This window comes from Fukomys damarensis, unplaced genomic scaffold, assembly GCF_012274545.1.
Source record: "Fukomys damarensis isolate Sample0158 unplaced genomic scaffold, DMR_v1.0_HiC HiC_scaffold_11, whole genome shotgun sequence".
Classification (NCBI taxonomy): domain Eukaryota; kingdom Metazoa; phylum Chordata; class Mammalia; order Rodentia; family Bathyergidae; genus Fukomys; species Fukomys damarensis.
The window spans coordinates 34,086,507-34,101,238 of NW_022900923.1; the positions used below are offsets into that span (position 1 = coordinate 34,086,507).

At 32.5% G+C, this 14,732-nt stretch overlaps 1 protein-coding gene across 1 annotated transcript in view; it reads left to right on the forward strand.

The window, feature by feature from the left end:
* Cdc73 (cell division cycle 73) overlaps positions 1-14,071 on the forward strand; it is a 126,994-nt gene extending 112,923 nt beyond the window's left edge. The window contains exons 14-17 of the mRNA XM_010608748.3: positions 4,261-4,422; positions 6,862-6,962; positions 11,951-12,092; positions 13,058-14,071. Coding sequence (XP_010607050.1) covers positions 4,261-4,422; positions 6,862-6,962; positions 11,951-12,092; positions 13,058-13,094 — 442 coding nt within the window. The 3' untranslated portion in view covers positions 13,095-14,071. The remainder of the gene's footprint in view (positions 1-4,260; positions 4,423-6,861; positions 6,963-11,950; positions 12,093-13,057) is intronic.
* Positions 14,072-14,732: the final 661 nt, after the last annotated feature.

Genomic DNA, 14,732 nt, shown 5'->3' on the forward strand with positions numbered 1-14,732 from the left:
CAATGTTGTATCACTTTAAATTCTCACTTTGAGCTTTTTAATATCCAGATATTATTGTTCTTGTTACAAATCAAATTTTGAGACACTTGATTTTTCTTTGCAGTTGCTAATGTAGAGGTTAAGGTTGGGGATAGGAAGGAAAGAGAATGGCGAGTGGGTTTATTTCTGGTTTGCCATTGCATTGATTGAACTTAGACCCTGAGAGCCCCAATTTATAAGGAAAAGCACTCTTTAGAGCATTCCATACATAGAGCCAAATTTATGCTTTGTTATCCTAGAAACATAGTAATATGTGAAGGACAAAACTCAGATTTAATTGTTTTGCAAGTGGCTTTCATGGTTAGAAGTTAACAGTGTAATTTTACGTCTTTGAGTCCTCTTTACTCAGTCTTTGCGTTGATTCCTTGTAGCTCCTTCAGACATGCTTTTACAAATTTTAAAACTACTTTTCCAATAATTTTTAATTCTTTTCCTTTGGAAGTGTTGGCTCAGTCATTTAAGGAGTCTGTCATATTATCATATCAAACGGAATAAAATACATAGTTTTAAAGTTCATAATTTCTTAATGTTGACTCATGCCAGTGTTCCTTAAACCTGTTCAAAATGTATACCGAAATATAATAGTCATAATTACTGAATGAAAGTCAGAGCTCTTATAAATTTTAAATTTACACAGTTTTATCTTAATTCTTTTTCAGACTGATGTTTTACCTTAGGCAGTATTTGAGCATATGCTCAATGCAGAGCAGCAAACTAGTTGACGTGAATGCCATATTTGAGTGATTCAATCTGACTTTAAAAAAGCTGAAGTGTAATAGGGAGGTGACAGATTATGTGAATTACTACAATAATAAACTGTTAGAAAATTTTACATTACTTTGAGAAGGAAGATAAATTCATAGTGAAATATAATTTATTTAGAATAAATGATTAAGTACATCTCTAGAGATATATTTAAAGTTTGTTAAGTTAGAAAACCCAAGTTATCTCATTTTTATTTAAATGTCAGATGCATTGCTCTTCTAGGATGCCATCTTATAAACTTGACAACAATAGAGTATTTTCTGTCATTGGACCGGAACAGATTTGTTTGAACTTATACAAGGAGAGGCATAGAAATAAAATGCTATTGTGTACTATTTTAAGATTTAAGTCTGTTTAGAACTTGATAGGTTTAATTTCTGTCCCATTTTGTTTAGCTGCCTATCTACTTTTCCATCTGGCTATTGCTGTCAGTAGACTGACGCTTCTAAGTTGAGGGCAGAGTTTAAGTGGAACAGCATAATACACTGGTACTTGACCTATTGTGGCTAAACCAATAGTGCTGTAACATATAGCACTTTGGTCACATCCTTTATACAGTTGGCTAGAGCTTTATATACTTGATTGATTCCAAGATAGACATTTATTTTTCATGATTTATTTTCCTGAAATTGGAATGTCTTAACAATTAAATGACATTTTAGAGGTACTGAGACTAGGTGGCAGTCCTGCCATGGGTTTTTATAGTTTTGGAAATGTTCTAATTATACATTTCTAGCAAAAGACTTGTATCTAGAATATGTTAGGAGTTCCTGTATATAAATATTAAAAAGACAGTCCAATTAAAAGTGAGGAAAAACTGGATGCATCACAAAAGAAAATATACAAATGGCCAATAAATATATGAAGAGATATTATTTTACACTTATCAAAAAGGCTATAATTAAAAAGATTATAGAGCTCTCACACATTTTTAGTGGAAGTATAAAATGATACAATTATTTTAGAAGACTTTTTGGCAATTTTATAAAGTTAAACATATCCATGACCCACTAGTTCCCCTCAAAGATGTTTATATAATGGAAATGAAAGCATATATTCATAAAACCACTTATATAAGACTTTATATTAGCTTTATTTACAATAACTCACATTTAGTAACTACTTTATTATAAACTTTCCCCCAAATTTTTTGTATGTTGAAACCGGATCACCAGTACGATGGCATTACAAAGTGAGGAACTTGGAGGGTGATTAGGTCTTGAGAACTCTGTCTTCATAAATGAGATTAGTGCTCTTATGAAAGAGACCTCAGAGAGTTCCCTTGCCTTTTGTCATTAAAGGACACAGTAGAAGGCTATCTGGCTGAACTACTGAGTAGGCCCTCACTAGACTACCAATGTACCAGCATTTTGATTTTGGACTTTCCATCTAAACTGCCCAGATGGTATTTCTGCATCCCAAATAGACTGAGATATTCAAATATTCACCTGTAGAAGAATGGATAAACAAATTGCATTTATATTCTTAGAATTCTACTCAACAATAAAAGAGAGCGAACTGTTGATATGCTCCTAGTGTAGATGAAAACCAGAAACTTCAAATTGATTGAGAGAACCCATGTACAAAGACATACATCTGTGTGATTCTGTGTGCTCAAATTCCCACTGTAGGCAAAAGTGATATATTGTGATAGGAAGCGGAACAGTGCCTGCCTCTTTCTGGGAAGGATGATGAGGATCGACTGATGAGACGTTTCAGAAATACACTGAAATGGAACAGTGGAGCATACATCTGATGTTTGTGACTTCCTCCTTGTCAGAGGAATGAGCTGAACTCCCTTTATCTTTGTAAAACAACAACCAAGTACTTTATGGGACCTAAGAAAGGAAAATACCAATGAACAGGATTTGCTTAATTTGAAAACTATACGAGTGACTTTGACCTTTATGTAGTATATAGAACATTTAACGGGTAAACATGCAGATTGTATATAACTCATATTGTAGGAATCAGAAATTGAATTAGGTATTTAATAGTTTTTTTTATTAGGTGGGTATTATGATAGATCTCTTATTTGTATTTTGTAATTCTTTACTGTTAAAGTTTGTAATTTTAAACTTTTATATCATAAGTAACTTTATATTTTCACACCATATTTCAGAAGCCAGAAGAGAGAGATGCAGCATTATACTTGGGCATTTATACATTACCATCTAAGTTATAGACAGATTAAGTTCAAGAAGATGGAGGGGAAAAAAAAGGCAGACCCAACTGTGTGTTGTGTAGCTTACAAGCTAATGAATTACCCATATTGTTCCTTTAAAATGTTAATATGACTTTTCTGTTAGAGCTCATCTAACCGAATGAATATTGAGCTTTTGAAATAATGTGTTTTATTGTTCAAAGTAGTAGTGTTACATTTCATATTTCCTATGTGAACTTGTTCAATAACCAAAATAGAGAGCAAATGATTATCTGGGGGAAATTTTAAAATATATGGAAATCTAAACTTTTTCTTAACTCAGCTGTGAAATGAATATGAGAACAGCTAGCTCAATAGTTTGGGATTACCAGTATCAATGTTCTAAAAACATTTACTACAAAATGTACTACTATGTGATGAATCAGAAGTACAATACTGGAAATTTTCAGAGAATTCTATCAAATACAAGCTCTCACACACATCTTTCATCTCCTAAACTTTACAAGCAGAATGATATTCAGTGTGTCTATAGTGTATTGCTCCATCTAGTTAGAGGGGTTAGATCATAACTGATAAAATATGCTAATCAACTTTTGACTATATATATTTAGAAAATTTGACAGTTTTCAAATGCTGAAAGCAGCTCTTCAGAATCCTAGATTATTTTGGGGAACATCTCCTGGAATACAGTTGAGATAATATTAGTGTATTTACTAAAATAAACTGTTGGCTTACACTGATTTCTATCCTCTAAAATCTTCAAGGCAACTCTGAAGTTTGATGACATTTTTCTAATTTTATTGAAGCATAAAAGCTGAAAAAGAGTGTTGTATGAAGTACCAGGATAGACTAAGTCACCCATTATAGAGATCTATCAAGCCGTAACAGCAGTTTCTTTTCAGATGACCTTTGATTTTTAATAAAGTTTCTTTTTATCGTAAAGTTTTCCTTTAATAGCATTTCAGAAGTCAAGGATTAGTGTGGAAGATGCTAAGTGCTAATTATATGAAGATAAATTATGTATTAATACACATACATACAAACACACAAATTATGGACTCTTTGCCTTTTTAGCAGACAAAGGAAAGATCCAAGCTTTATAATTTGTAGTTGTAGAGCAGTTTTATTTAAAAATAAACATTTTTAGTTTAAGACACTAAAACTTTTTTTTCTCTCTGAGTTTATTGATACATTTTAGATATACAGTACAGTTTAAAATTATTTCAAAGTCTATTTCAGATTCTATTCACATTGAATATTTTTGATTTTTTATTATCCATGTTTTTTTGAAGATTCGTCCCATCAGATGAAAAGAAGAAACAAGGCTGTCAGCGAGAAAATGAAACTCTGATACAGAGAAGGAAAGATCAGATGCAGCCAGGAGGCACTGCAATTAGTGTTACTGTGCCTTACAGAGTAGTAGACCAACCCCTTAAACTTATGCCTCAAGACTGGTAAGATAATCTTAATTTTTTTTTTTACCATTCATACATTTTTGGTGTATTGTTGATTTTTTAAAAACTTGCGTGAACTAGTATCAAATTTTATCATGAGATATATAGGAACTGTCCTTGAAAACTGAATATATATAGATACAGTTTGGTTATCAGTAATGTTAACATCTAGTAGTACCTAACTGAACTAATATTTTAGACAGCCAAACTTTATAAGAAACACTCTTCTACAGAATCGCAGACTGTGGAAAATTGTTTACATATTTATTCTGGCTTAGCTTTTAGGAAGAACAAACAGACTTCAGGTTTTCTAGTAAGAAATGATAAGTGATGGCATAGTTTTTATTGTATGAGTAATTTATTATAGAGAATAACATCTTCAGCAGCTCTTACCATTATGTAATATTTTATTGTATTAATATTTTAGCAAAATAATAAGCTGTTTATAACATACAGTACTTATAAATCAGACACATGAATTATCATGAATTTTCATTAATCTAAGTTGGACCAAAAAATTGAAGTCTGAGAGTTTCTTTGTGTTGTAGAGAGAATGCATACATGGCACTTTGGATGAAATTTATCTTTGAAGTAATTAATAGTTTTCTGACTTTAAGAAGTGAGGTCATTGAGAATATTAGTATGCTAAAGATTTACAAAAATAATACAGGATTTTTAAAATTATAATTCTTTCTAGGGGACTGGGAATTTAGTTCAGTGGTTCTGCCACCTGCCTCAAAAGCACAAGGCCCTGAGTTTGATCCCTGGTGTCCCGCCCCCCCCCCCCCGCCAAGAAAGCAATATAATTCTTTCCAGGACTTAATACATACTTTAAGTAATACATAAAATGAGTGACATGAGTATTTCAGATATTAAGCTTAAAATCAAGTGAGAAAGCATACTATTTGTATTATATATTTGCAGCAAATCATTATGGGTAGAAAATGATAATGCAGACAGTGTATATATGTACCATCAATGTGATGTAAATATGGCCGATGTGTATTAGATTCCCTGACCATTGTTGTCATAGTTTAGGGTTAATTTCCCCTATTTTCTTTTAATTACTCTTTCAACAATTCTTGGGGGTGGGGTAGCATTTGTATTATTTTGCTCCCCATTAGAATCAGGATGACCTCTGTGACATAGATCCCCTTTATGTGTAGTGGACACCCTGGTTTTTCAATGACTGTAGGCTATAAATTACACACTGTAAAATTTTGGAATTATTTAATGCAGTGCTCCATTACTAAGGATGGTTTTAGCAATTTGGAGTATGTATCCCATGAAAGGGGGAAATTTACCTAAGATTTAATTCTAGCCTAAGAAATCTTGAATAGATTAAGAACTTTAAAATTTATGTTTTTCTCAGCAGCTTTGATAGTTGCTGGAGGCCTTTTACCTGAATAGAAGGTAATGCTGGTTTAATGTTTTGTTCCATGTGTGGAATTTTCATCTAAGGCAGTGATTATCAAAGTGAAGTCTGCAGACTTTCGGACATTTCAATCTCTGGCCCTCCTCTCTCCTTCTTCTAATATACCCATATACATATTTCCTCATCTGTAAAATGAGGGTATAATAGTATTCACCTCAGAGATTGCCTCAACAGTTCAGTGTGTTAGCATGAGTAAGGTGTAAAGTGCTTAAAACAGCACGGGCCCATAGTAAATGCTCATTGTAAATGTTAACCATTGTTGCTGAGGTTTTGTTCCCATTTTAGTTGTAGGCTTAAATTGTTTATAGCAGTACTTTGTATAATTTCTCAATTGAACTAAATATTTTGCAAAATAATGAGAGATGAAAGTGTAGAAAGAGATATAGCCAGTTACTTTAATACACAAATTAACTTAAAGCATTTAGGGTGAATGAAATAGTTGTACAATTGAGAAAGTTATATAAATTGAAATGGTTTTATACTCAGATTTCTAACCAAGTAATCAGAAGAACTCAAAAATAGCCCCTGGGGTTTCATAAAATAGTTATTTAATTATTAAATAGTTATTAAATTAAATAATAATTTAATGTTTTACTTAATACAAAATATTTAGGATGTACTTGAATCGTAAATTACTTCCTTAAAACCATCTCTGTCAGTTAACTGATCAACTGCTGTTCCATATTGGAATTGAAAAATGAGCCCCCTACTACACCTTTCAATAGAAAAGGCTAAAATGATCATAGAAAACTATTATGTATGTCATTTATGTTTGAAAGATTTAATTGCAAAAAACAGATATATGGAAATTGTGGTAATCAGTACTGTGCTGTACTGATAATGTATTGTAATCTTTAATGTATTTACTGTGTTTGTCTCACTAGAAGGATTGATAAGGAAGCTATACCACGTGAATACTAAATGTGGTACTTTTCTTTGGGTTTTACTGTAACTAAAGTGAGATATTCTTCCTCTGTCTCTCCCCACCCCTCTTTTACTTGTAGGGACAGAGTTGTAGCAGTTTTTGTGCAGGGTCCTGCTTGGCAGTTCAAAGGGTGGCCATGGCTTTTGCCTGATGGATCACCAGTTGACATATTTGCTAAAAGTAAGCTTCTCTACATATTTACTCTTTATCCAATATAGAAAAGTTTCCTAAGAGCCATATGTGACTGCATATCTGATGAATATACTAAAGGATTTTGAAATTAACATATTAGCTCTTAAGCGCGTGTGAAATATTTTTAAAGCTTTTTTGTACATTAATATTTGCCCAGCCTTCAACATTAATAATTAAAAATCATAACTGTTGCCTGTTCATTCATTTTTATTAAAATTGATAACTAGTTTTTAGACAGGTTGACTTTTTTTGTCCAGAACCGTGTAGCAGTAACGGTAAATGCCTTGTGATGTGTATCAGCTAACCCTATCATCTGTAATGATTATAGTATAATTGACTTTTTCTTTTAATTCTTTTAATTGATCTCTGCTCAAGTGGTCTGTCTTTAGAGAGTCTTTCTCTGATCATCCTGTTTAAATTGTCATCACCTCCTCTCAGTTGCTCTCAAAGCTATTTTACCTCCTGCCTGTAACTGTTTTATTTTCTTAACAGGACCTATTGTTGCTTGATATTATCTAATTTTTATCGTTACTGTAGGTCTTCCTGGCTTTGAATGTAAATTCCACAGCAAGAAATGCCTTTTCTGCTTTATTCACTTTTGTGTTCTTAGCACGGAAGAGTGTATGGCACAGGAGGCTTTCAGTGAATATCTGCTGAATAAATTTTTTCATGCAGATTATATCTTTTGTTTAGTATATATTGGCATAACTGATAGAACAAAATAGATTAATTTAGCCTATTTGCTGGGATATGCAACTGCTGTTTGATTGGATTACCAATTTAGAATAGTAACATTAGTAGAATTTTTAAAAATTATTCTCATAATTGGATGTTTATAAGAAATGATACTTCTAGCTGTTATGAGTATAGATTGCACTACTGTGAGATCCACGTTTTTTAGTAACCTGCTTAATTTATGTAATTTTTTTATTAGTACATGGTTGTAGTACATATGATCACATTCGGTATGGGGAGTTGATACATGTACATAATACATCTTAATTCTTTTAAAATCCCCTTCCACTCCTCTTCCGTCTCTTTGTGGCAAGAGTGGTGCTCCACTGTGTATAAATACCACATTTTCTTTATCTGCTCATATGTGGTTGGACAAATAGACACTTCCAAGATGTAGCTGTTGTGAATTGTGCTGCTGTAAACATGGATGTGTATGTTTCACTGTAATGTGATGACTTTAACTCTCAAGAAGATAATTTGAGGGAGAATACTGGGTTGAAAGAATTTCTTGTTTTAGATTTTTTTTTTGTTTGTTTGTTTTTGTTTTTGTTTTTTGGCACTGGGGATTGAACTTGAGTCCTTGCATCCTTTTAGGTTTTTGAGGAACCTTCATACTGATTTCCATAATGGTTCTGCTAGTTTACATTTCCACCAGAAACATAAATGGGTTTCATTCCCCTTTCCTCCCAGCCTGCACCAGCACTTATTATCTGATTTCTTGATGATAACCGTTCTTTCTGGAGTAAGATGGAATCTCATTTTTGTTTTAATTTGCATTTCTGTAATGACCAGAGGACATTTTTAAGTTGAATGTTTTAACAGTTGAACATTTCTTCTTGTATTTATTGGCTGTTTGTATTTCTTCTTCTGAGAAGTATCAGTTCATTTCACCTGCTCATTGTTTTGATTGGGTCTTTTATTGGGAAGGGGGGAGTCTAGTTTTCTTGAGTTCTTTATAGTATATTCCGGATGTTAGTTTTCAGTCTAAGGAATAGCAGGCAAATGTTTCTCTCTGTATTGTGGACTGTCTCTTCACTCTTTGGCTGTTTCTATACAGAAGCTTTTTAATTTGATATGATCCCATTTGTTGATTCTTTTTGTCATTTCTTATATAATTGTCCTGTAAATCTCTAGGAATACTCAGTATTGAAGGGGGAGGAGATCAGCTGTGTAAATTTACAGATAATCAGCCTTGTTTTGGCAGCTTTTAAGACATGCATTCTCTAGATGATTAACATGCCTATAAGCAGAACTGAGCAGGCATCTGACCCATACATTTAAGGTAATAAAGGAGACAGATAGCAAATGAGGCCAAAGCTTTGTTCTGCTTTTATTTACCTAATGGACATCTATAGGCCCAAGTGATGCGTCACTTTATTTTTGTTTTTAAATAGTGAAAATATCTTTTAAGTCACAGACTGCCTTAGGACAAAACACAAATCACGCTTTCAATGAATAACAGGTTAAGGGCCTAAGAATTTGTTCTCTGTCCCTGTGGTGGTCTCTGACTGTCAGTGCCAGCATTCTTGCATGAAACTGTCCAGGTTTAAAAGTTTTAATCTTTCATTCTTCTCCTGTCTTAATCTGTTTTTAAAAACAAATGTTACTCACTTTATAGCTCATTATTTCTGATTAATGCACATTATTGAGTATCACACAGTCGGTAAATAATTAAATATGTAAATATTAAATATATGTAGGGAGAATGAGAATTTTAATGAAAGCAAAATGTCAGTGAAAGAAAATAGCCTGTTTTACATACTTGCTTTTTGTTGAGTAGTGTTGTAACAAAAATGATTAGAATGTCTTTAAAGTGGTAATCTTTCTGAATTTTGTTAACACTGTTCGAATTGTTACTTTTCCAAAATCACTAAGAGCTTTGAGAATTTTCTTTTAACAGTAATCACTGGTTTTCTTCCATGAATTGTTCTTTCTCTTCAACCTACTTTCTCTGTGGGCTCCTTTCTGCCACCATTTTAAAATACCCTTTTGCCCTATGTATTAAACAACAGAATAAAGCCTTTGGACTCAACCCTTTCTCTCTGGTTACTTCTCTTTTTCCTTTTTGAAAAGAATCCTTTCCCCAGGTTCACTTTCTATTTAGTTCTCAGTTACCTGGGGTCTGACTCTTTTTCTCACAAACTGTTCACACCAAAGTAACCAGTGACTCAGGTATCTGGTAGTTTTGACTTATTAGAATTTGACTCTGTTACTTACTTTTTTTCTTTTAAAAAATACTGTTTTTCAAATACATGCTGATGCACCTATAAGCAGTCTATAAAGCAGCTGTCAAGATGGGCATGGTGGTGCTGTAATCACAGCACTTGGGGAGGCTGAGGCAGGAGAATTGCTGTGAGTTCGAGGTCAGCCTGGGCTATGTAGTGAGCTCAAGGCCAGCCTGAACTACATAGGGAGACCTTGTCTCAAAAAAAAATATTTTTTTTTACAGAATGTTTATTTGTATTAGAAACCCCTGATTAAATGATAACAATAGTAAAAGTCAGATGCTAGTTAAAAAAACTAAAAAATTGAGGGGAAAAAGCTAAACATTTATATATGTACTGAAGAACAAAGCTGTACTGATGATAAACTGATGACATTATGATAATAAACTAGCTGGGATAATTCAACTGGCTTGTTAGGGTTAGAGAAAGATTATAAGCTTATTATCTGCCCAAAACCTAGTTAACTTTTAAAAGTGAAAATTATACCATTTCACGTTCTTGTTCTAAGCTGATTTATGATAACATTTGGATTAAAATTCACAGGTCTTACTCAAAAAACCAAAAAAAAAAAAAAATTGAGCCAGGCATGGTGGTGCACGCCTGTAATCCCAGCACTCGGGAGGCTCAGGAGGCTGAGGCAGGAGGATTGCTGTGAGTTCGAGACCAGCCTGGGCTAAACAGTGAGTTTCAGAGTAGTCTGAACTCCATAGTGAGACCCTGTCTCAAACCACCCCCCCAAAAAATTCACGTCTTACATAAAAACCACTGCCTACAAAAAAATTCACATTGTTCATAGGTCATTCAAAAATTGTTCTCATCAGTGCCTTTGTGGCAATTGTTCCTTCTGCCTGGAATTTTCTCCTAACTCTGTAAGACATGATTTTTAGTTGCTGACTTCTAGGTTACCTCTTCTAGGCCTTCCCCAAACTAAAATATCTAAATTAACTCCTCACACTTACTGTTTTACCTCCTTAGCCTGCCTTATTTTTCTTCAGTACTATTTATACTGTATGAATATTGAATATTTATCTCAAGTGATTCTTAGAGTATAAGCTCCATGTAGTGGTAAGCTTGTCTTGGTCGCTGCTCTGTCCTTAATAGTTCATGATGTATAGTAGGCACTTGCTGAATATTAGATGTAGTTTTCATTGCAAATTTTTCTTCCCCCCTTCATTTTTTTTTTACCAGCTCCTATTAGTTCTCATTTCCCAATCTTCTTCTTGCCATTCTTACATCTTCTATCCAAAGAAATCTCCCTTTACCCTCCAGATTATTTAATTGTGGCAGACTCCGCTAATGTTTTGTAGGATTCTCCATCTCAGTTAAAAACCTGCACACTTTTAGTTTGTCCTACAAGCCCAGCCTGCTTTGAACTCTGTGGCCTTACCGCTTATCCCCTATCTGTGTCAGTTTACATGATGTGTTTCTGTTACATATTACATTTCTTCATTTCCTAGACTAAAGCATATTCCCTTTGTGCATACTCCTCTTGAGTCACTTTTGTTCTTGACTTATTTCTTACTTCTCCTTTAGGTCTTAAATTATACGTCACTATCTGTACAAGTCTTCCAAATTCATTTCTGTATCAGTAGTGGCAAACTTATGGCACATATGCTACAGTGGGCTGTTTGTGTCATTGAAAGCTTTAAAAGGTTTGCCATCACTAGTCTATATGTTATTGTAATACTTCATTATACTATATTTAAATAGTTCTTTTCCTATTATCCTTAACTGAACCACATATAAGTTACACAACCTTTTCATTTCATTCTGCAGTGCCTAACTTGTATAAATTCTCACTGAATACTTGTTGAATTGAGTATTTTTGATGATATTATGCTGCTTCTATTCAAAAGATTACTTTATTAAGCACTTTCATTTGTAGAAGAAAGATTTCTTTTTTAAAAATTTCTGTTGATATCTGTATTGGGTATATATTTTTATTTTATAAAATATTTTCATAATTTGGTTTATAATTTGAGTAAAAATATTATTTTTTCTCTGCAACCCATATAGTTAAAGCCTTCCATCTGAAGTATGATGAAGTTCGTCTAGATCCAAATGTTCAGAAATGGGATGTAACAGTATTAGAACTCAGCTATCACAAACGTCATTTGGATAGACCAGTTTTCTTGCGGTTCTGGGAAACATTGGATAGGTAATTCTGATCTTAAAATATGCTTATTGATGTAATTTTCTTGTCTTAGTTAAATTTTAAACACCTTCCAGTTGCCGATAACATTTTGCAGTTCTCTTCATTACTAATTTGATGTTGATTTGTCACAAGTATCTTTGATATATTGGATTGAGAAATAGATGGATTGTGCCTGCCTTACAAGCACAAGGTTTCAAGTTTGATCCCTGGTACCAAAGAAAGGAAGGGAGGAAGGGAAAAGAAAAAAAAAGGAAAAAGACAGAAAGAAATAGATGGAGTGTAAAGGTTTACGCCTGTTAGAAAAGAATACTGAGTCAGAATATAGTTAGTCTTGGTATTGTGGTCTGCCTGTAATGAACATTATGACCTTTGGAACCTCATTTCCTATCTGTCCTTATGTTTCACAAGCACTGTAAGGTCTCTGACTCTGGATTTATTTGGATTATAGGAAGTTCATGAAAAGGAATTTAAATTTTAAATTTATTTTTATTACTAGGATAAATAGAATTCTTAAAGTCCTTTACAATAATAACAGCTTTGTAATTGTCAAATTTAAGAACAGTATATGATCATAATTAATATTAAATTTATTGTTCTCTTTGAAGTGATCCTTTAAGAATCTATTACTTTCTTGTACGTCTCTCACTGGATTTTACAGGTTTCCTCAGTCAGATGTGATCAGGATGACCTAATATGAATATAACTGAGAGTATGTTAAGGAGAAACATTTACTTTTCTAGCGAGAGCTCTTAGGTTATAGAATTTAATAAAAGGAATATTTTCTTCTTGCTACTTAAGAAGTCCTTCATTTTCAAAGGTTACAGTATCAAGTTTCCAGTTTTTTTAGAAAATCAAATATCTTGCTTCACTGTTAAGTTTGAAGAAACGTCAACTTATTTTTACATGTAATATTCTAAAAATTCTAAAATTCTGTAATCAATATAACCTATTATAATATTGCTTTTCAGGTACATGGTAAAGCATAAATCCCACTTGAGATTCTGAATGATTTGGTTCCTTTATTTCTGAAAGTCAGAAGAAGCATGGATATACCTTGATCTAAAGACTGAGATTCAAGCTTTATGAATTTATCAAGAACTTAACAAATGAAGAAGGTTGCAAATCAGTCTTTTATAAGACCTTATTTGATGCTTTGTGCTTCAAAGGGATGATGCCTGTCATCATATAAGCAAACTTTGGCTTATAACTATTTTTTTAATATTAGCCTTCTAGTCTGTAATGGAAATTGTATATTTTGATAGAAGTTTTTTCTCTATTGGTTAAATTAGCATTACTTAAAATTTGTTTCTTTAGAAATAAATACAGGTTATAAATGTGTGTATATTTAGAGGTTATAAGGCTTTCTAAGCCATCTTTGCTTCTGATTTTTCACTGCTCTATAATTACTTTTACTGAAAATACTGTGTTATGAGTGATATTAAATTTTAGATGCTGGAACTTCAAAAACCATGCAAAGGGATGTGACTATTTTGAATGAATCAAATTCTTAATGTGTATGTATGTCCAAACTTTTTATTTAAAAAGAAGTAATGAAAAACCAAGAACAGTTTTTCGGCTTTGGTTGAACTTTTCAAAACTTCTTTACTTTTAAGCGAATACAATTAATGAATGTGCATTCTTCTCATTGACTTTGATGATTTTAAATCTTAAAATGATCTGTTTCTATGGGGGATATCTTTCCACTTGAAAAATCTCAAAACAGATTAAAAACATAATAGGCTGTAGTAATTTTTATTTTGATATCTGGAATATGATTTGGGAGAAATGTATTAGCCCTATTAGAGTATAACTTTTAACTTCTTTATCTTTTCTCGTAAGTCCTCCTTTAATTCTTTTATGATATAGGATTTTGAGTCTTGTGTTTCTAGGTATGTATGTTTTTTACTTCTTATCTTCCATTATCCCTAAATATTGGTAAATTCCCAGGCACCAAAGAACACATTTGCTTAAGTGTCTGAACAGAAACAAGAGAAGAACATTAGTATTTTTATGTGTGTATTCAATATGGTATATAATATAAAACCTATATTTTAACTTAGTAAAATATTTTACTATTTCTCTACTTTAAACAAATGTTGCAGCCAAGATATAAATGACCATTTTCCTTGAGTTTTGATTCCATCTTCTATTTTTTAAAAACTATTGGGAACAGTTGCTCCCCAAAATTGTTTTTGTCATTAGAATTGTTGATCACCATTTTATGTTATGTCATTTTTCCCCCCAGTGATTCTCTTAGGTTAACATATTTTTTTTATAAACATATAGCTCTTTCTTATCTACTAAGCTAATACCACGTAGCCTCTTTTTGAAATTTAATGCTATCATAAAAATGAGAAGCAATTATTATTTATTTTTTAAGAAACCACAGAAGTTCATACCAATAATAAATAGAAAATCTTTTTACTCAGATGGAATTCACAAGGCTTTGCACGAAAAAAAAAAGCAGTGTTTTAAATTTTTAGACTTCAGTATATTTATAAGGTTTGAACAGATTCTAGCCTCATCTTCCCAGCTTCTCTGCTTCCCCTCTACATGAAGATAAAAGAAAAGTCAATTTGTTGGTATTAGAGTTTCTCAACATATGAGTTTGTTCTCAAAATAAATTGTGTGTTATGTAAACTT